This window comes from Anoplophora glabripennis, unplaced genomic scaffold (genome assembly GCF_000390285.2).
Source record: "Anoplophora glabripennis isolate ALB-LARVAE unplaced genomic scaffold, Agla_2.0 scaffold804, whole genome shotgun sequence".
Taxonomy (NCBI): domain Eukaryota; kingdom Metazoa; phylum Arthropoda; class Insecta; order Coleoptera; family Cerambycidae; genus Anoplophora; species Anoplophora glabripennis.
Window position 1 is genome coordinate 129,935 of NW_019416921.1, and position 22,311 is coordinate 152,245.

A 22,311-nucleotide genomic window follows, 5' to 3' on the forward strand; every position below is an offset into this window, starting at 1 on the left:
TGAAAATATGGTGTGCATTTAATTCTTCGACATATCTCGGAAACGGTTGGTATGAGAGATTTCCACCAAGTATATCATTTTTCCTTAAAATTGATAAGAGAATAAACACACTAATATGAAACGTCAATGTACATGGTAGTAAAAAAGTTAGGTCCAATTTAATTCAAGCGTACTCTTATAGGTGGCGCCCTCTACAAGCAGCATCGTTAGCAATGACACATTTAAATTTAACATCCTAAAAAAACCCCAAGTTTCTTGCCAACATTCAAATCTGTTGGGAAATTATTCCTAAAAAATCGAACAAAATAAAAAAAGTTTAACACCCTGTATATCGAAAACTAAGAATTTGTGGACCCACGTTTATAGGAAACAAACGTCTTATTTTGACCTCAAAAATATATCCCTAAATTCTTTGTACTACATTTTGAAGCAGCCTGTATATTGGTTATTTATTTATAAAATCTCATACATAAATTTTAAATCGTTGTAAAGAGAATTTCCCTATTTTTCTAATGAGGTAAAAATTCAATATGGCGTCCATAACAAAAACAAAAGTTAAATACCGCTCAGCACACATTTTTACATTAATATCGACAGTAAATATCGACATCATTTTATATCAGACTTGTATTGTAATTTTTGTACTAAAATTTTGAAAAAAGTGAAATACGACTAAAAAATGAAACAGCATAAAATCGGTTATCTTCGAATGTCTTCAGAACTATCCGGAATTTTCTAAATTTAAAAATGAATCCGTGAACGGCATAAAATTCTGAAAAATTTCGCTCATTTAACCATTTATGTATCTCTGTATATCTTAAAATAAGAAAGATACCTGCATTGGACAATTAAAACGCTGACAATTGACAGTAAAACATTTGCAAATTTTGTTAATACCCGTAATGAATTTGCTGGTTTCACACACTTTTTTTTACCAGGAATGTTCCTCAAAACATCATTGTCAATAACGTCAGTATTACAAAAGAAATTCAACAGTCATAGTTCTAACTGTAATAAATACACGAAAATTGTCGATAAGAAAATAATTTGCGGTATAGTCTTTCCGAAGTCAGTTGAACATGCAAAAAAACGTCTGCTAATAAAATTTAATGAGTTTCATAGGCGTCCCTAAAAAAGTTTTCTGCTAAAGGTAAAAAATTATAATAATTTGTATACGTGTAGAAAATTTCTATTATATGTTTATTTGGCCAACAACATAGTTTAATTATATATTATCCTCAAATAATTTGATTATATTGGTGGTAAATTTCGTTTTGTTCCGTTTCAAAAGGTCTTCAAAATGTCATGTTGTGATAATATTAGTAAACAGAATATCCCTCTTATTTCTCCCTTTCGCAATTGTAATATGTATTGTTGATAGAAGGGGCCTATAATAATTAAAATTACCTGAATCACACCAAATTCCCCACTGCTGCACTGCACTGCTGGGTAATTTATCAACCACTTGTCAACTGCTGGAGATTTATTGCCCAGTAGCCCAATGCAACTGTGTTTGTTTTCCTTTCCCCGCGCTCGCATTCTTCAACTGGGCGTATACATTTCTACCACCTCCACGTTTAGTTCGACCAGACCTGTATGTGGGTATGGCTAAATAAATATGGGAACAAGTTTTTCAAATATTTCAATGCCGAGTTGCTGCGTCAGCGACCGAACCTGGTACATACTGTAAATCTGTTTGTTCTTCAATTGATATCGGAAAGACTATATTTTAAATTGTTTCTTTTTTTTTCAAATTATCGTTTATGGGAGAAAAACGAATAGCCGTGTTTCTAGTTGGTCTAGAATGTTTTGTTCTAACCCGTTTTCAAGTAGGCCTTTCTGTTTTGTCCTAATGCCACGTTGATAATAACAATGTCTTTATTTTTGAAAATTGTACAAAGCAAAATACAATTTCACCTACATAAGGCGAAGTCTAGCCAATGGCTACTCTACTTATATAAACATACGACATGAAAAAGTTTACAGTCCCTTTAATTTTTGCCTGGGAACGTAAATGACACGATCAATTCTTTTTAATCCCGTCCGGGAACGTCATTATGTTTAATGATAGTTAAGGTACGTGCATACTGTTTCCCAACGTCCCAAACTTTCGAAAATTGTACATTTGATTACGGTCGTGATTAATTTTATTTATTTAGATTAAGTCCTGGTTAAAAATTTTCATAGGCCAAAAGGTGGGAAAAAGCTTTATATTTTTACTATACCGGATGTTTCAGAATTATATGCAAAAATTTTAAATACGAATTGGGAATCGGAAAATAAGAAAAAAAGTTCCTATGGACGTATGTCCGGAAACTATTCGTTAAGGAGTCAAGGCCGTTTAAAAATGGAGGTCAAAATCGAGTTTTAAATTTTTTTCTCAAATTTGAAAACAGATAAAATCCTGAATTTTGGTACAGATGTTATACTCCCATCAAGGCCCATCTAACTAGTATTTTTTTGTTAAAATAATCTTATTTGGAACGGGTGAAATCAACAACACCCTGCATATTTTTCATGAAAAAATTTGACTCGTTAGGATTTCAATTGTTGCAATACATCTTTTGGAGAGACAGATTAATTTAGAAACTTTTTCATCTCTTTCATCTTTATCATGAAATAAGTAGTTTTTGAGTAAAAAAATAAAATAAAATTTTTGTTTGTATTTCAACGACTAATCTAACTGGGTACCTATATCTAAATAATAAGAATGTAATTCTTTATTACAATCAGGTAGTAGGTCTCAATAGAGATAAATACAGGATTTTATCTGTTTTCAAATTTGAGAAAAAAATTTAAAACTCGACCGCCATTTTTAAACGGCCGTAATTCCTTAACGAATCGTTTCCGGACATACGTCCATAGGAACTTTTTTTCTTATTTTCCGATTCCCAATTTGTATTTAAAATTTTTACATATAATCCTGAAACACCCTGTATATATTAAAAATAAAATCGTTTTCCATTAAGTATATAACACACACTCACACAGCACCCATATCACAAAAAAACCAAGCGTGCCTTCCGATTGCTGCCGACAGGTATGCAGCTTTATTTCTAACAAAAAAATTTCTACATGCCGGTTCCTTGCACATAAATTGATAATGAATGAAAAATTCTAATGTTTTCTAAGTTGTTAATCACTATTAAAGCAATGTATGAATACACGAATAAATACTGCATATTTGTATACGAGGCCACCTGGAATTTGATATTTATGAAACTATGTTGGGCTTTAGGAACTACATTTCTTTCTAGAAAACTTTCTATATTCCACATCATGGCATTAATAATTTATTATTAATAACAAATTTAACAAATTGAGAATTATAAGAGAGTGGTATGTTCCTCTGTCGAACGTTGTAGTCTAGTGAATGCAAACCTTAACGCAACACAATAGCGAGTTAATATTTGCTATTAGATTAAGTAAATAAATAACCTAACATAACCCGTAAACAGTAAGCATTTACGGTATTATAAGTTGGCGAAATAATAATTATATTTGACTGCTGCGTGGTGTATAACATTTTATCTGCTCCCACAATTCTTTATGGTTCATGAAATAAAGATTAGGTTTTATTTTTCGACATTTTTTAATCAATAATTGATTTTGACATTATTCGAAATCTTACAAAGTCGCCTTGGTTGTTTGGATTTTGTCGTTTAAAGCTACATAAAAGTTACAATTTTGCTGGTTTTGAATTATTATTTCTAAATGAGTGATTTTCAAATTGAAAGTGTAGCAAATGCTGCCTGCGAATTTTTATTGGCCGAGAAGTCGAAGGTGCGCTATAGACGAGCATTATAGAAATTTTAAGAATGGTGCCAGAACAAAAATACTGGTGTTTCTGAAATGTCACTGCTAGCATATTTCATGGAGACGTCAAGAACTTTAAAGTCACCGGCGGTTTGTGGAGTGAATACTCAATGATTAAGTCAACTATTTTCATAGAGGAGAATGTGGATATATCAAAATACCCCAAGCTGATAGCATTTTTGAAACGTAAGAATGACGGCTATACACCTAAAAAGTCAAACGTTTTTACAAGAGAACAATTCAACGAGTTTCTCGTTCAGGCACCCAATAACACATATTTGCTAATGAAGGTAGTGACGGTCTTAGGCATTGCAGGAGCATGCCGTTCTGATGAGTTATGCAAACTTACTTTGGACGTCAATTTCAAAAATTTTGATGACATATTATAGTAACAATTCCAGATTCTAAAAATGGTATGTCACGTACGTTTACAATTACTTCTCCTCTGGGTTCTGTTTTCGCCTAGAAATTCCCAATTTCACGCTTTTTTATGCGTTATCAAGCAGGTAGATGTTACAACCAACCAGTCGGCAAGAATACCCTTTCTATGATTCCTAATAAGATTGCACAGTTTTTGAAACTAGAACATCCTGAAACATATACAGGTCATTCATTCCGAAGAACATCGGCAACGTTACTGGGTAATACAGGAGTTGATGTATTAGCAATCAAGAGACATAACGGGTAGAAATCAGCCGCAATTGCAGAAAGTTATGTCGCTGACAGTTTAAGTACCTAACAAAAATGAAATAGCCAACAGGATTCTTTACAATGACACTTCAAGTCCAGGTTTTAGTAGTACTTCGCATCATGCCGTTTTAATGGATCAGTGAGATAATATTGAGCCTCCGGTGACTGAAATGGAGCAGTCAAATAATTTTGAGAAAAATGTGACAACTAAGTAAACGCGAGGGGAATAATTATCCAGATTTTATAAATGTTACTAAATGTAATAACTGTACAATTACTATAAATATACATTTATAATAAAAGAAATGTTCATCAAATACTTCTATTTATTTGTTCATAAATTATGCATTTATAACTAGAAATCGTTTTTCCCTAGGGAGGTAAGTTAAGCTTAAAAGAAGCATTTCTTGCACGCCTGTTGAACATGCAGAAAATCGCGTGCGGTACTACATAATCATACCTCGCATAATGTTTTTAGGAAACCATTAACACATGCATTATTGACTATCTTTACTTTGCTGGACAAAACAGGAAAGGTACATTTTCTGATGTTTACATGTTCTCCGTGATCTTTCAATAAGGAAGTTGCTCTAGTTTAGCATTACGCTTCCTTACTTCCTGGATGGATTTACTTGTTCTATTATTGTCTTATTAAAAGTGCGATTTCTTGTCTACAAAAACGCCAGCCTTAAGGCGTCGTATTTTCCAGAGATAGAAAAAAAAATAAGTTTAAATGCCACGACGATTTTCGAGAAAAATTAAATTAACAAAATCTCAATCTCAATATATTGATTCGTTTAAGAGATATATCTTTTATGTTTGTGAAAATATTAGAATTCTGTGGAGGCTTTTTTACAAAGTTTTTTTGAGTAGAATCTAGCTCACGAGATATTGTTTCATAACTTCTGTTTTTTCAGACAATACAAAAACTTGTTCTAATGGAAGAATTTATATATTTTTCGATATTTGAATCTGCGTACATTTACTTTTTAATTTCTTTTTCAAAATTTTGTTAAGTTTTAAGCTCCAAAAATTATTTGTTTGTGTGTTTTTTAATTCAGAGTTCCTTCTATTTTTTTCATCAAATACATTCATAGCACACTTGTGTCAAGAAATAGTGGAGTAACCAAAAAATAATAAAATCGAGCTGGTAACATCTAAACATTTTTTCTATCCTTTCGGAAAACAATAGACAATTTCAAGTGTCCAATTTGTAAAATGTTCGAATGTGGTAGTAGTATACAGTGTACACTTGTACACCGTTTGCGCGTAATCACGTCATCCGATTTTTTCTAAATAGAGCTCCTATATTTTTCGGCTAGATTCTAGGAGAAATCTGAATTCAACAACATATAACAGTTCTAACAATGTGGAGACGTTTGTTCATATCGACAATTAATTAACAAAATCTATTATCCTCTATAGCAAACTGTGCCTGTCATTGTGTATACATCGTTACGTAGAAAATGAAGGATTACGAAATAAAGAAAGTAACTTGAACATTTGTATTACATACATTTACGTTAGCAGAATATATTGAAACAGGAATTTGGCGTTCTACTTAAATAGAATTAAACATAGAGGTAATTAATCAATAGGTATATCCCTTTAATTTACTGTTAAGGAATATTTGTGATTCCATTTATATTATAATACCTTATTTTAAAAATATTTGTTTTTCTTTTATGTTAAATTTTTATTCTAAATATTCTTTAAACATTTATTTTAATTGAAATAATTTAAATCAATTCAACTCCCATTTAATTTATGAAAAATAAAAATTTTTCTTTTACAATATAATATAATAAAATAATGCTTATGAATTGGTACGTATATTGATTTCATTTTATTCGGCATTTATCATCTATTATCGTCAGAGAATGTCATTTGACGTAACTTTATGGTATAATCTAGGTCTTCAAAATAATTTAAATTAATTATCGTTAATTATCATATTTTATTTAACAAACTATGTACACGCAATAAAACATGTATATCTGTGTAACTTGAGCAGGTACTAAATTATGCATGGGATTATAAAGATTCAAGTACGAATTCGTAAAATAAATAACCGACTTTTAATTTTCACATCTAAAATTTCAATTTAAACATAATTTTTTAATGAGTAATTCAATTAGATTATTGTACAAATACGCACGGTACGTAGGAATTTATCTTTCGTAATTCATACACTGCTGAGAATTGATAGTCACTAAACAAAAATATTACGTTTTGTACAATTAGAATAATTTGATATAAATTATGAGATGTTTTATATTATACAGATGAATTACAATTACAACTTATCATTTATATGTCTGATCTACCACATGATAACAGATACCAAGTCAGTAAGTTTTTATAAGTAATAAATAATTTATCTATATCTCTAAATTTGAAATATTACGAATTGGATTTGCACTTTTCCTAAAATAAATATAAATTAAATAAAGAAATATATAATAAGCATTAAATTACGACACATTCTTAATCCCCGTAGGCGTCGACTTTAATGCGAAACATGTTGGATATAATTTTTTTCATGATCATAATATACATGTCTACTACAACTTAAATCGTCGCATTTAAAATATGCATCCGACCCGGCACTAGACTTTCTAGAGCTCTTCATTCGGAATTCCCTGGAATTACGGAAAATGCCTTCAATTTTTATTATCATCCGGATCCAGTTCGCCGTAATATTTATTATTTTATTTTTAGGTATATTCTTAAAGCAAAAATTTCCTTATTTTGTTAGTACCATTATCTTTGTGTTCATATATTTCACTTCGCATAAACGTCATGCAGACACTTAATATTTTTTTTAATATGTATTTATTTATACAGGGTGTCCGTTAAAGAATGGGCTAAACTTTATCACTAGATTCTACGACGAAAATCAATGGGGAAAAGTCATATACAATATTGCACATAAACGCTTAGTTACCGGGCGTTGAAGTTGAAAAAATAAATAACATTTTTGGGATGAGAAATTCGAATTTATCGATGATTTCGTTATATCTTTTAGAGGGCGCCACAAACGACCATTAGGTCGCATTTATACTGCCAAAACTTTTTTGTGACAAGGTGTACATATTTCACTTTGGGCTGGAAAAATCTTTTCCCCCTTTTCCTTTTAAAATCTTGTTAATGTCTCTAAAGCCAACCGTTTTCAACAAAAAGGCATTTAAATTTGTACATGCATAAAAAAATTGTTTCAAAAGTTACCCCCTTAAGAAATATAGCCTCTCAAAGTTTCCAAAAAAATATGGAATAGCGGTTGTAATTTGAAAACTAAAAAAATATATTAGTAAAATTTTATAGAAATTTTCTACTAATGCACGTGCAATAATAACTAAACCGTTTTGTCCGATTTAAATCCCATAAGTTCAATAAAATTTGGTACAAGCGTATACGTAGATGTTACGAGTTCAGTTCTTTATTAAAGGTTATTATGTACATAATAATAATTTTATTATTATCAAGTATACTAAATTCAAATTAAACCGAATACAGCGATATAATACAATTTTTTATTTTTTTGCTAACTGATGTCTTCTAATATTAAATAAAACAAATTTAGATAAAGGTAAATTTAGTTAAATCGTTTGGATCTATTTGGACCTCAACAATTTGTGACAGCTCCATATACAAGAAATATTGTGACAACTAGTATCATTTATTGATTAAGCTGCTTAAATTATTTTTATTAGCATACTGAGCATCTTACAATTAGCTTACGACACAACAAATAATTTATAGTATAGGTAATGTACTAATGTCCAAAATTCTACCACATCTTTAAACACTTTAAACATTACATATTCTAAATTGGCTTTATTAATTTCTTCATTATAAATTTTCCAATTTTCCGGGCAACTTTTTCAATTTTTCTTTCCCTGAAAACCTTATTCGGACTATTACGAACATTTAAAAAAAAAAAATAGCCAAATCGGTCTAGCCGTTCTCAAGTGATGCGCTTATCAATGAAGAAACGTAGCCTAGGGGAAATGTCGGGAAATGTAAATTATAACATTTTTGTGGGAAAATAAAAGAAGAAAAGCGACAATGGGCTTCACTTGTGGGGAAATCGTATAATCTGGCATAAATATTTTAAATTTAATTATTTAAAAATTTAAAGGTGTTAGGTACACATATTATTCTGAAGTATAGGCGCTTACTGTCTTCTTATCAGGATCTGCAATTATAATTAAAGAAAATTCGCGGATAAAAAATAAAATAAAATAAAATAAATAACTTATAAATGTAGGCTGGGCCAAAGTCGATACTAATTTTTTTTCCCTTAATATCTTTTGAAAAAAGTAATTAAGATGTCACTTGCCCGATTTTCAAGAGAAGTTGAAAAGGGGAAAACGGCATCTCGATATCTTGATTCGTTTAAGAGAAAGAAAACGTTTCTCTTTTTTAGAAGTTTTTCTATCATTCGATTAACTTTTTCATTTGAGAAATAATTTAAATTTAATAGGGGTTTTTGTTCCGTTTTTTGAGTAGAAATCAGTGGACAATGCGATATTTTTCTATTACCTACGGTTTCTTACCGTAGGTTCTTACTTTCTACTCGTATTACTTAAGTTAACAGAAACATATTTTAAACGTGGAACTGATTATTATTTATAGTTCAACTGTTTCATCATCTAATTCAATACGCCATTTTTTGTATCAATATGTCATATACATTCATAGTACGCTTAACATGTGTAGGAAATAGTGTTCACCCGCCGAAATTAAGTTTATATAAACATCACGTATGAACGATAAGGCGACACGGCCGACATGAATAGAGAGGCAATGAAAAGGCGCGAGAACAGTTAGTGAATTCTCAGCATTAGTTGGCATAAGATGTGTTTTCTGTACAATTAAGTAATATATGTATATTAGTTTATCTACCTTTTATTAATTGGAGAATTCCAATTATCTTACAAAGTCAGAAGTGGGATTGTTTATTGTTTGTGTAAACTCACGTGCACGTAAATATAGTGCCTGACAATGAGTACACCTGAACCACAGCCGTCTACATCGAGGAAGCGCTCGTTCGAGGACAGCGGGGACAAATGGAAACATAAATATAAACAATTGCGGCGAGAGTTTGATGATTTTCGCAAAAAACAAAAACGGCGGCCGAGAAAGGATAGTCTCAATCTCAATGAAAATTCAAGAACGAACATTGGAGCTGCAACGCCACTACAACAACTAAGGAGGCATCAGTTGAGTGATAACATATGTAGTAGTGAAATATCTCACGAGAGGATAATTTCATATACAAGGCCCAACGTTGGGGATGAAAAACCTGACAATAAAGATAACGTCATTGAAGATTGGGCAAAGAAAGTTGAAGAGATTATGCGTCGGTACAGTTGTGCACGAAAATGACGCGACGAGGCTGGCGACTTTGCGGTTACGCGGCCACGCCCGGGAGTGGTTTGAAGGACAAAGTCACGCGATTGTGACATGGAGTGACAAGAAGCAGATTATGCTAAAAAAATTTAAGACTGTAATTCGACTTTCAGCTAAAACGAGCAGTAAATTACGAGGCTCGAGCGGGCCAGTCCTTAGGTGATTATTGTTTTCAAAAGTTACAGAAACTACAAGCACTACGATGTGATGTTAGTGACGAGTGTTTGATTGATGCTGTTATAGGGAGGATTAAATACGAAAATGTAGCACGTACTTTAAGTTCAATGCAGTTTGTTGACACAGATGATATGTATTCCAGAATGCGCGCAATGAGACAAGTGCCACCTCTATTGACGCAAAAGCGTGGAATTGAATCTACGGAGCAAGGCAATGTAACAGGTCAATCACCGGGACGCTTCCAGAGATTGACAGGGAACAGAAAATTTCCAGTTACTTGTTTCAATTGTAATAAGCAGGACATAAAGCTGAAAATTGTCCAAGGCCACGTTTGCAATGTAAGAAATGTCACAGGCTAGGGCATTTGGCTGAGAAGTGCTGAAAGAAATTTGTAGAAAATACAAACGAAGTAGATGTAACTGCAGTAGATAAAGAGCCAATAAAAAATGTTTATTGTGTCAGCAAGAATCAATAATATAAAAGTGAAGTGTCTAATCGATTCAGGTAGTTCAAGCACTCTCATTAGACTATCGGTGACACAAAGACTAAAATTGAATTTAGTCCGCGGAATAAAAAACATAATACGCAGCTTTATGGGAACAACCACGATAAGTGATACAAATGCCAATGTAAATATCCATGTAATGGACGTGGCAGCTACAGTTTGTGCAATTATCATGAATGACGTGGAACTTCTACATGATGTTATAATAGGGCGAGACTTTTTGGACCAGAAACACGTTTTACTCGTAAAACGACGAGATCGTGTAATTTTGCGTGCGTTGCCGGACTTAAAGCACAAGGTCTCTCAGGAGATCATCGGTGTTTGTGCTAGTGATGTTTTTAAAACGAATGATATAGTGTTCGGTGACATCAAAGATGACGATAAGACTGAGTGCGTTAAGTTACTTAACAAATTTGCAGACTGTGTAGCATTTTCAACGAGCAGTTTAGGCAAAACAAACGCGATAACTATGAACATAAAATGTGTAACAGACGAACCTATTGTATATCGACCATATCGCATGCCACAGTCAGAAAAGACAATTTTGCGTGAAATGATTAAAGTGCTGCTAGACAATGAAATGATTCGTGAATCATGCTCCCCTTATGCTAGCCCAATAAAATAAGCTCACACTAAAATTGAGTAAATGCGCGTTCTTTCAAACTTCCATAGATTACCTGGGGTACGAAATTAGTGCAGAAGGTGTAAAACCCGGTAGACGGAAGATAGAAACCATACTCCACATGCCTGTGTCAGAAAATGTCAAGCAAGTGCGTCAGTTTATCGGCTTGGGAAGTTATTTTCGAAAGTTTGTTGCAAATTTCGCAGTACTGGTCGAGCCATTAACACGTAAAGATGTTCCATGGGATTGGGGCGAAAAGCAAATGAATGCTTTTGAAAAGGTGAAAAATATATTAACTACGCGACCTGTGCTAGCTATATTTGATCCGAAATTACCAACAGAACTTCATGCCGATGCCAGCAGTTTAGGAGTTGGAGCTGTTTTACTACAATTTAAGGGAAACGAAAAACAAGTTGTAGGCTATTTCATTCGTACGAATTGGAAATGTTAGCAGTTGTGTACGCTCTATGATTATTTCGATTATACGTATTGGGTTTAAGTATAAAGGTTGTAACCGACTGTAACGCTCTCTGCACAACGTTTACGAAGAAGGACTTATTGCCTCGAGTGGGCAGATGGTGGTTGGAGGTGCAAGAATACACTATAAATAAAGAGTACAGACCAGGGGCAAGAATGGCTCACGTGAACGCCTTGAGCCGCAACCCCGTTAGAGTTTTTGAAGTAAGCCAAGTAGACGTGACAGAAGCAGATTGTATTTTAGCTGCGCAAATCACAAGTGGCGACAGGTTCAAGTCGCAAGTTGATGCCGAAATATAAAGGACCTTATCGAGTCACCAAAGTGTTATTTAATGATCGCTATGAAGTGCAAGATTTGAGAAAGAGAAATAAACAAAAGCCAACGGTAATGGCGGCTGAGCGGTTAAAGCTTTGGGAAGGAGTAATTAATTAATGCAGAGACTGTAGTGCGGGTAAAATATTTATACAATAAGTTACGAATGTTAGTAATGCAGGAGTTGCGTACACCATTTCAAACGAATTGTGAAGCGTTGTGTACGCTTGAAGTACAAGAAATGCAGGAGTTGCGTAATCCACTTCAAATGAATTGTGAAGCGTTGCGTACGCTTACAGTACAAGAAATGCAGGAGTTGCGTACTCCACTTCAAATGAATTGTGAAGCGTTGCGTACGCTTAAAGTACAAGAAAATCAGGAGTTGCGTACTCCATTTCAAATGAATTGTGAAGCGTTGCGTACGCTTAAAGTACAAGAAATGCAGGAGTTGCGTACTTCATTTCAAAAGAATTGTGAAGCGTTGCGTACGCTTAAAGTACAAGAAATGCAGGAGTTGCGTACTTCATTTCAAAAGAATTGTGAAGCGTTGCGTACGCTTGAAGTACAAGAAATGCAGGAGTTGCGTACTTCATTTCAAAAGAATTGTGAAGCGTTGCGTACGCTTAAAGTTGCGTACTTCATTTCAAAAGAATTGTGAAGCGTTGCGTACGCTTGAAGTACAAGAAATGCAGGTGTTGCGTACTCCATTTCAAATGAATTGTGAAGCGTTGCGTACGCTTACAGTACAAGAAATGTAGGAGTTGCGTACTCCACTTCAAACGAAAATAAGAAGCGTTGCGTACGCTTGCAGTATAAGTAACGTAGGAGTTGTGTACTTCACTTCAAATGAAATGTGCAGTACAAGTAATGCACTTCAAACGAAAATATGAAGCGTTGCGTACGCTTATAGTACACAAACTGTTGCAAACATTTAAATATAAAGCAATAAAAGGAGCTGCGTACTCCTATTTCAAACAGAATATTATACTTAAATGTTTTATGGAGCTGAGCACTCCTTAATTTTGACCTGCTAAAGACGCAAATCGCTACATTTTAGAGCTGCGGCCTTTTCCTCAAATGTTGTCTTCAAATATATATCATGTGTAGTGTTGCGTACACTCAGTACAAACGTTTTGTAATGTTGAGCATTCTTTGAATGTCGGCCGACAGGAATAGAGGCAATGAAAAGGCGCGAGAACAGTTAGTGAATTCTCAGCATTAGTTGGCATAAGATGTGTTTTCTGTACAATTAAGTAATATATGTATATCAGTTTATCTACCTTTTATTAATTGGAGAATTCCAATTATCCTACACATGGTTCATATGTTCAAAATAAATTTTCCGCATATTTCGAAGATCGAAAAATATAGGTATTTATTACATTTAAAAAATATATTTGGAAAATCTCATTACTGAGAAAGTAGTGTAGCTTTGATTAAATGGCCTTGTTCGCAGAATGCAATTTCCAACCGATTTCAAATTTTGTGTTCTGCGAACAGATTAAAAATGCTGAAGTGAATCGTGACTGAATGACCATAACCTATAAGTATTTATTTATTTCAAATTTATGTTTACGACTTATTTTGAACAGATTCATCGTCTGTTTATCACTTATATTATATTATTTGATTTTCTTGTACTTGGCAGCATAGAACAGCGCTAGTTCAAGAGAGTGTGCACAGTGCACACGTAAGAAACCAAAAATTTGTTGGGAATCAGCGAATTATTTTGATGGTTGGAAACCAGTCCACAACTCATGTTTTGTTTTGCGAACATCAAATTTTTGTCAGGAGGCATGAATCATCGCTGTGCTAGCGCTTTTGACTTATCACGCATGTGTCATACAGTTGCTGCTAGTTTCTGACTGCTGTGCGAACAAAGCTATCTTGCTGATAAGGCAAAACTAAATTTATAAAATTAATTCCTCGACTGATTCTTCCGGTGCATTCAAAATTTTATTTGTGGCAGAGATATTAAGTTAAGGGCAAAATGTATTAAAAGAAACCACTAAAAAAATAATTGCAGATAATATGTCAATTGATTAATTAAAAAATATAGGCGAAATATATGTTTTGTCATTCTTTGTTTGTCAGCGGTCACAAACAGCTAAGGTTTGGGCACAGAAGACTACATGATCAATGTTTGTCGCAACAGACAGCACTCTACGAGCCGAAGCATTTGGATATTAAATTCTTTATCTAAAAAAGCATATTCGCCTTGAACAATTTTTGAATTTCTTTAAATAATGATTTTGTTACTTATTCTTTACAATAATTATTTATAACTATTAACTTATTAATTTTTTAAGTTAAATATATCTAAGTAGCACATAGCACTGCAACAGACCTTGGACCAGAGCCTCGCACAACGATGTCGAGCATAGTAATTTTGGACCCTCGCATTGCGCACGATAAACGAAGAAAAGCTAATAAGCAGTAAAAAACGCTGACTATATTTTCTAGGCATAAAGATGTCCGACTACGAAGATGAAGAAAAACTCATGTTTAAAATGCTAAAGTTAGTAAGTAATTAAAAATATACTGTCTTTGAATGTTGAAGCGCGGTACGACAATAAAGATGTTGTGGGTACCCATGTCCGCAAGTTACCCATTTTAAGTATTACGTCCAGAGCGCCAGCCTGACGCCGGACAGCCTAACCGTTGCAAGCGACAAGAAACAATGTGCAACGCGGGATATGGTTCCCGGAAGAGAACCACGGCAGATTGGCGCCAAGGACCAGATACTTATACCTGCGAGGGACTCCACACCACGACGACTCTCCAGCGAACGCTCGCCCCAACAATATATCTTTTTCTCTACACTTTTGTTTTCAATAAAATACCGTTATTTTCCCGTTGAGAGAAAGTTTTATTTGCTGCACACCGAAAGCAACTCTCAATGTTATTGGGTTATGCTCTATTCGAGACACTGGTCTAAGATTTGATGCCGTGCTATGTGCGGTACTCCATAATCGCATTTTAATTAATAAGTAGGTACATAACAATTCTCGATATTTTATATATTTTATAATGTTAAGAAACGTTAATGAAATCATTTGACATTTTGTAACTTAAAGTTGAATTTAAACCATTTGGCCCTTCTGACAATTTATGTAAAACAAATTACAATAAAAGAATGACAAGTTCCCGAAGTATTTCGAACTATTTTGGTGCTTTATGTGACCTTGCATTTTAGAATGGTGGCCTTAAAATAAAGTCATTGACCCCATCTTTTGTAAAAAAATCTAAATAAAATCAAACAAAATAAAATTATAAAGATCTTACAATAGGTACTAAATTTTTAGATACCTACCCACACACTTTAGAAATTCTGTTAAAATATAATAAAATCTCTACTAAGACATATTTTAAAGGTGATAAAATACACCTCACAAGTATTAATGTAAGATTGCAACATCACATATGAAGTAACCAAAACATAAAGCTAAAATATATTTCACTGTCAATGACTCCAAATCCCTTTGTATTAAAAATAATTGTCGCATTTGACTACAAAATCATAAGAAACATAATTAACAAACGCTTCTATTAGCTACCTATATACTTTATCCAGCAATGTGAAGTCCATACCTACATATTAGTTGGAATATCACAGAGGTATTCTATTATGATTAGATACTACCTCAAAAAGAATATTGTTCCTTTTAAGCTTTGTACCAAATTACACACACTTTGTTGTGAAAATAAGTAAATTAATTGGAGTTTATTAGATTATTATTTTATATTTGCAAAAATCATATATGTACAATTGTTCATACAATTCAATGGACATCAATTTAAGCAAATACTGAAAACGTCTACTAACATAATTCATTTAAGCAAGTAACCTCCACCACAATCTAATAACCCTATGGCATCTAAAATATATTTTATTGGCAATGTGACCCCAGGCTGTTGATATAATAATTAGGTAATAAATAATTCAAATTTCTGAAATTTACTGAAATGAAAATTCCCTACTCAAAACATAAGTTAGTACATAAAATTAATTAAAAATAAAACAGTTGTTAGATATATTAATTAATTCAATCTACAAGAAATCAAATAAAAATATTATTGGGGTTAAAAAAACATGCAATGTAAGATGCTGTATTCAATTGTTAGAGTAAAACCCTCAAACTTCTATCACTTACAAAAAAAGGAAATGGTCTGTCAGATTTGTTTGACTTTGTATTTCTGGAGATGAGTTTGTATTCGAAAAATGGTCTTGGCAGTCCTAATTTCAAAACAACTTATTAAAAATTGCATATGTTTAAAAAGAATTTTTCTTTAATAGTAAAAACGGTAGAATAAAATTAGCAGTCCTTCATGGCAAATAAGAAAATTAATGATGAATAATAAAGTATTACTATGCTACAACTACAAAGAATAGGTAATTTCATTTTTTACTCAATCCAATGTCATTTCTTTCACTAACGTACTTTTGCTAAGCTAGAAGCAGATTAGGAAGTTTATAGCAAAATAATTAAATTATATCTTATATAGGTATATTAATATTTGATAGTTATTTTCTCTTTTTAGTATAATTCCGTGAACTGAGACTCACAATGGGAGATCGATAGTAACAATAATAATAATAAGACTAGACTATGCACAATTCCAGTGAAAGTTCCAACAAAAAAAAAAATAATATAGGTAACACAAAATATTTACCTGCAGGTTTAAAAAACAATCCGAAGATAAAATGTTTTTTTTTTAATTTTCAGATTAACCTTTTACAACAAATAAAAAAAAACAGACCCTTGAAAATGAATGGAATTGTAATAACAAATTATATAATCTGAACGTCAAAGAAAGTTGGGTTGTAATACATAAAAAACATTATGTGAAAGAATACAAAGAGATGCTGCAACTATTAGATGTTATACTAATGTTGACAACATTAATACATAGGCAATGTAGTTTTTATTAATGATCATAATTACATTAATAAATTAAGTAAATCTCGAATAGAAGATGTAGATAACAATTAAAAGTTTAATGATTTTTTGATAATATAAAAACACCAGCGACATTAAATTTACTGAAGTTTGCCTCATATTTATTCAAACTCAATCATATCAGATAAAATAAATAATTAAAATAAAAACAGAAATCCATAAACATTGAGGACAGTAGTTTTTTAAGTGAATGCTATAGGTATTTTAATTATTTATACCAGTAAAAGGAAAGGAAGCTATTTAAAAATCATTATATAGGCAATTCAATGTGAAATACAATGAAGAAAGAGACTGATCCCATAATTTTTAAGGTATCCAATAAGCCCATGAAGCCATAGAAAACACACTCAGTGAAAATGAAATTTATTTATTAAGAATGAAATCGTTAGCAGTTATTAAAATCTATAGAGAAAAAATCTATTTCTACCTATTATCTCATTTTACCTAATACAACTTATCAAATTTGTAATAACCCTGCAACTTGGAATTAAAAATTGACAATTATTCCAAAAAAAAAATGATTTTCAGGAAATTATTCCTTAGATTATTTTAGGCTCAAAACTACCACTGCTATCTATGACACTGTATGTCCACTTTCGGAGCTAATAACATAGACTTAGGTAACACCCTGTATATTAACTGGAAAAAATCAACTTGTTTTCCCCTTATTGAAATTTTCTTCATAACCACAAATATTCAGTCAGTCAAAGAATAAATAAATACTTACTTTAAACTAATTAGAATACAAAACAATATTGAGGTATAATATTTACATGTTAAATAAAATTGTTTACTCAGAATGACAATAAAATATATTACTTTCATATATTTGTTACTTGAAGCTTTTGATATACCACTTTGATACTTCAGTATATTAGTAGACAGAGCTATTAAACCGAGTAGTAAAAAAACCTATCTAGCAACTTGGTAATTTTTAAAATATATAAAAAGATAATGATTAGTAAAGTAATAAGAAATAATATTTTTATTAATATTAATATTTTTAATATTTTTTATTGGTATGGTGTTTATGTTGTAGAAAATTCCAAAGCTGAGCCTAGAGGTTGTGCTGAGCTGAGCTGAGCTGAGCTGAGCTGTGGTGCTCTTTGCATTTATCTACGTCTTTAAATTTCAAAATACTATTTTTGATGACAAAAACAGATATTTTCTACTTCTCAACATAAATAATGATCAATGAACATCATTTTCCATCAATTTTTTAAGAGATATGTACCTATATTTTAAGAGAAACAAAAAGCACCTGTCTATCTAAATTTGTTCCTCTACAATCTAAAATTCAAATTGTGAAGGCAAATAAACATAGAACCTACACCATGACTTGTATGCTCTGGGCAAAATTTTTAAATTTTCTACACTACGTTATTAAAATATACAAAAATTAGATAATGCCAAACAAAAATTAAGAATTATTAAATTATTTTCTTTGAAAAAATGACACGATCGTATAAAAAAAAATAGAAATACATAATTATTTTCACCATTTGATTACAAGATTGAAAATATGTAATTGTATATTTAATTATTCCTTAGAACCAAGTTACGTAGAAAGGGTTAAGGACTGCTAATATTGTCTAAATGTTAATTAAATACAGCATCTTTTAATTGAGTAATTAAATGATTTGGCATATCTGTTTAAAACACTTACATTCGCTTTGACAAAAATAATAAGAGTATTTCACAGCAATAAAGTCACAACATTCGCAGTTCTTAAAAACAAAAATCTATTCTAATAAATTATATAGGACCTACTCAATACCGCACCTTGATATACATCAATATCTTAAAATAAATATCCCCTGTATCCTGTAAAATTATGTATTTATGACATGGCGTAATATTCATTTGGTTTGTAACTTGTAACACAAAACGTGTTATTATTTGAATCTTCAAATTTTTATTTACTGGTACAGAATAGAAGGGTAATTACTGGAAAGAATGTTGGGACTATTTGTTATACATTTAAAAAATACCTATATATAATTATCACAAATAGATACCAATATATCATGCTAGGTGAATTAATTTAATAATTTTAGATATACTCACTTCATCGAAGAAGACTTGGGTTTTGCGCAATATCTGCTTAAGTTCTGTTAATTCCAAAAAATTTCTCTTCAGTGCTTCTGCATTCTGATTAACTTCCCGAAGTTCGTTTTCAAGTTTCTCAAATGTGGCCTAATAAGAAAAATATTAGATTGGTTAAAAATAATTTAATGCCAATTTTTACCTCTAAATCAATCATTTCTCTAGGTTGAGGAGCTTCTGGGTTTTCCCCTGTATCAAGCATAGGAATACCATCTTTCTTTATTTCCTTTTCTAGGTAACGCAATTTTCTTTCCATTTCATCGCAACGCCTCACTTCATTAACAAATTTCCGTTGGAAAGCGTTCACATCAGGATTTAGCTATGCAGTTAGACAAATATTTATTTGGATTAACCAATGCAATTTTATACTTACATCTCTAAATTGGACAAGGCCGAGTTCACCAAGTTCCGATACACAAGCATATGCAGCTTCACTTTGCAAAAATAACTGACATAGTGTCATTTCAGCACTCCGAAATAAGGAGCCCATTTTTGTAGTTTTTTGACACACTTTACCCTTGAACTAATAAAAATACAGTATACTGAACAATACAACACTTTTATGTAGATCAACTTGTACTTCCTATTTCCAATTGAAAGCGAATGAGTAATGACAGCGATATTCCACTCCTCAATTCCACCCCTCTTTAGAAGCAATGGAGTCGACGTCGACGTAGTAGTTTTCCTTTATGTTATTATACATGCGCACTTGATACTGACAGCATAGAGCATACCGTTTTATCGTGTTCCGTTATCCGTGCGTTTAACAACCTCTTTATTAAATAAAATTTTATTAAATCTAAGGAAAACAAAACATGTACTAGATCTACGAATCCTACGAATACGAATTAATTACCTAAAAAAAAAATAATAATAATCGTTAGGACTCCGCCCATAAAAAATATTGACGAAACTCGGAGTGGGCGACACCTGTTGACGTTTAGTGAAATCACAGCATATTGCATACCTAGTCGATCAATATCAAGACAATTTCGAACATATTGCAAATCTCCAGTTTCGGATTAGTTTGGTTGCGTATTCCATTTTATAGCCTCTGCCTATTTCTCTTGAAGGTATCATTTCTAATAGCTGTTTTACATTGACAATTTATTGATCAATTAATTCATGAGAAGTCGCTTCATCATGAAATTGGACAAGTGTAATGCACCAAATCTGCTGTCAAATAACTTCATGAATTTATTCATCAAGTTCTTGACGAATTAGAGCATGTTCTAATTTTCTTCGTGAAATTCGGAAGTACCAACCCAACAGATTTCTAGCCTCAGATCAGTAATGAGGTTACGTTATTGGAATTTGTAAATAAGTGTGTGGCGTCGTACTGGTTTTGCATTGTTTTTACTGATTTGTTACTTACAAACACTAAGATTTATATAATATGTGTCAAAACGGTACCGCTGTTGTATCACTACAATTATGAACGGAAAGGTGACATTTTTTAAATTTATTGCTTCTTTGACTCATTGGTAGAACTGATTCATACATCAAAAAACTTGACAAAGTCCAGGCCCGGTCTGGCCAGGTCGGGCAGTCGGCAAAACCGTAACTTGAAAAGAAAAAAGAAGAACGTAAAAATGAAAATGTAATCTTTTATAGAAATGGGATTTTCCCAGGTCAAAAAAATAACACAAATTTTATTATTTTACCCTATACCCCTATAAACAGTGTACCTACAGGAAAGAAAGAGAGACATAAATATATATTCAAAACCGTAAGCCCTTTAAAATAATAACTCCTTTATCTATAAGCCGTGAGTTTGGAGGAAAACGAGAGAAATTAATATCTTCCAAACTGTAAATCTTTTAATCTTATAGTAACCCTTTACCCTATAGTCGTATAAGTTATGTGCTCGGAAGAAAAAATGAGAATATAAATAATAACCGAGTTTATTACCTATATTAATATAGGTAATTTTATATAATTTTAAAACTAATAATAGTTTGAACGTAGCCTATAGAGAGTATAGAGTTATAGCGTAAATAAAATCTGTGAAATCTATTTATTCATTACGAGCTTGTAAAATTATATATGATAACTATCAAGAAGTTTAGTGTATGATAGGGAGACGTCGACTTGTCAAATTGAAGATTATGACGTAACATCTATACTGTTCGTTTTGCAAAGAGATCCTTTCAATTTTTGTTTCAAATTGCTGGTATATTGCTTTAGATCACGAAAAATTTATTTAATATTAATTATTACTACATATATTTTCGACTGGAATAATTTTATAATCTATAATCGAGCTATTCAAATACATATAACGCATCAGTCGAAGCATTAAATACAGCGTACAGTGTTGCCATATTTCCTTTCATTGGATCAGATGTTTGTTCAAATTTGTCAAAACGTTATCTATTCATTCCATTATCTCAATAATTACATTGTAAGTGCATATTTTTATTGTTTTAAAATGTTTAGTAATATTTAATTCTTTAATTACAATTTTATTTTTCCGATCCTAACCATTTTTAAGAGCAATATTCACGTTTGATTAAAGTTTTTACCCAACTCCCTAAGAGCCTGTGTAAAAGAGCATAATTTTTAAAATCATTTTTCAAAAAAACTACGTTGTCAATCGATCTGATATTTTTACACAAGTCAGTTTGCATATTTATTAATAGATTTCAATTGCTTTGAATATATTCTTACCATTTTTCTTTTGGTATCGAACCTCCTTAAGTACCTATATTCCCACAGATAGCGGCATAGCGCTTGAAATGAGCTTTAATTTGAACTGCAAATAGATATTCGTAGATTGTAGCCGGAGAAATGACGATTCAGAGACCTATCAGAATGAGTTTTTTTCTGTTAAAAAAAATATTTAAAAACGGAATAAGTAGGTACTGCAAGGGTAAGTATATTAAAAGTATATTTTTAATATTTTAAAGATGGTGCTTGAAATAACTAATAAGCTTTAATTTGAGCTGCAAATAGATGGGAGAGTTTGTCTTGCAAATTCGATCCAGATGAAAACATGTAAATAGCTTCTGTCATGCCTGCCGCGTTTGCGCGTTGCACGCTGCGTAAGTGAGACAGAATCAATTTATAAATTAAAATTTGAATAAAATTTTTATTACATAAAAATCGTAGACAAACTTATTTTTGCAAAGGTAATGAAATCACCTTGTAAAGAAACTTGCAGATATAAATGCAACAAAATAATAAATGAAGAAGCTAGAAAAGTCATTTTTGACGAATTTTGGAACCT

At 31.9% G+C, this 22,311-nt stretch overlaps 1 protein-coding gene across 6 annotated transcripts in view; it reads right to left on the reverse strand.

The window, feature by feature from the left end:
* The window catches only part of LOC108915775 (V-type proton ATPase 116 kDa subunit a), a 70,064-nt gene extending 50,329 nt beyond the window's left edge, over positions 1-19,735 (reverse strand). For 3 of the 6 annotated variants that reach the window (XM_018721899.2, XM_018721902.2, XM_023455684.1), the window contains exons 1-3: positions 19,456-19,734; positions 19,225-19,401; positions 19,044-19,172 (exon numbers count right to left, since the gene is read on the reverse strand). In XM_018721899.2, the coding sequence (XP_018577415.1) occupies positions 19,044-19,172; positions 19,225-19,401; positions 19,456-19,572 (423 nt within the window). In that variant the 5' untranslated portion in view covers positions 19,573-19,734. Of the gene's footprint in view, positions 1-16,169; positions 16,253-19,043; positions 19,173-19,224; positions 19,402-19,455 lie in introns of all 6 variants that reach the window. The other 3 variants (XM_018721898.2, XM_018721903.2, XM_018721897.2) reach the window with 3 other exon arrangements.
* Positions 19,736-22,311: the final 2,576 nt, after the last annotated feature.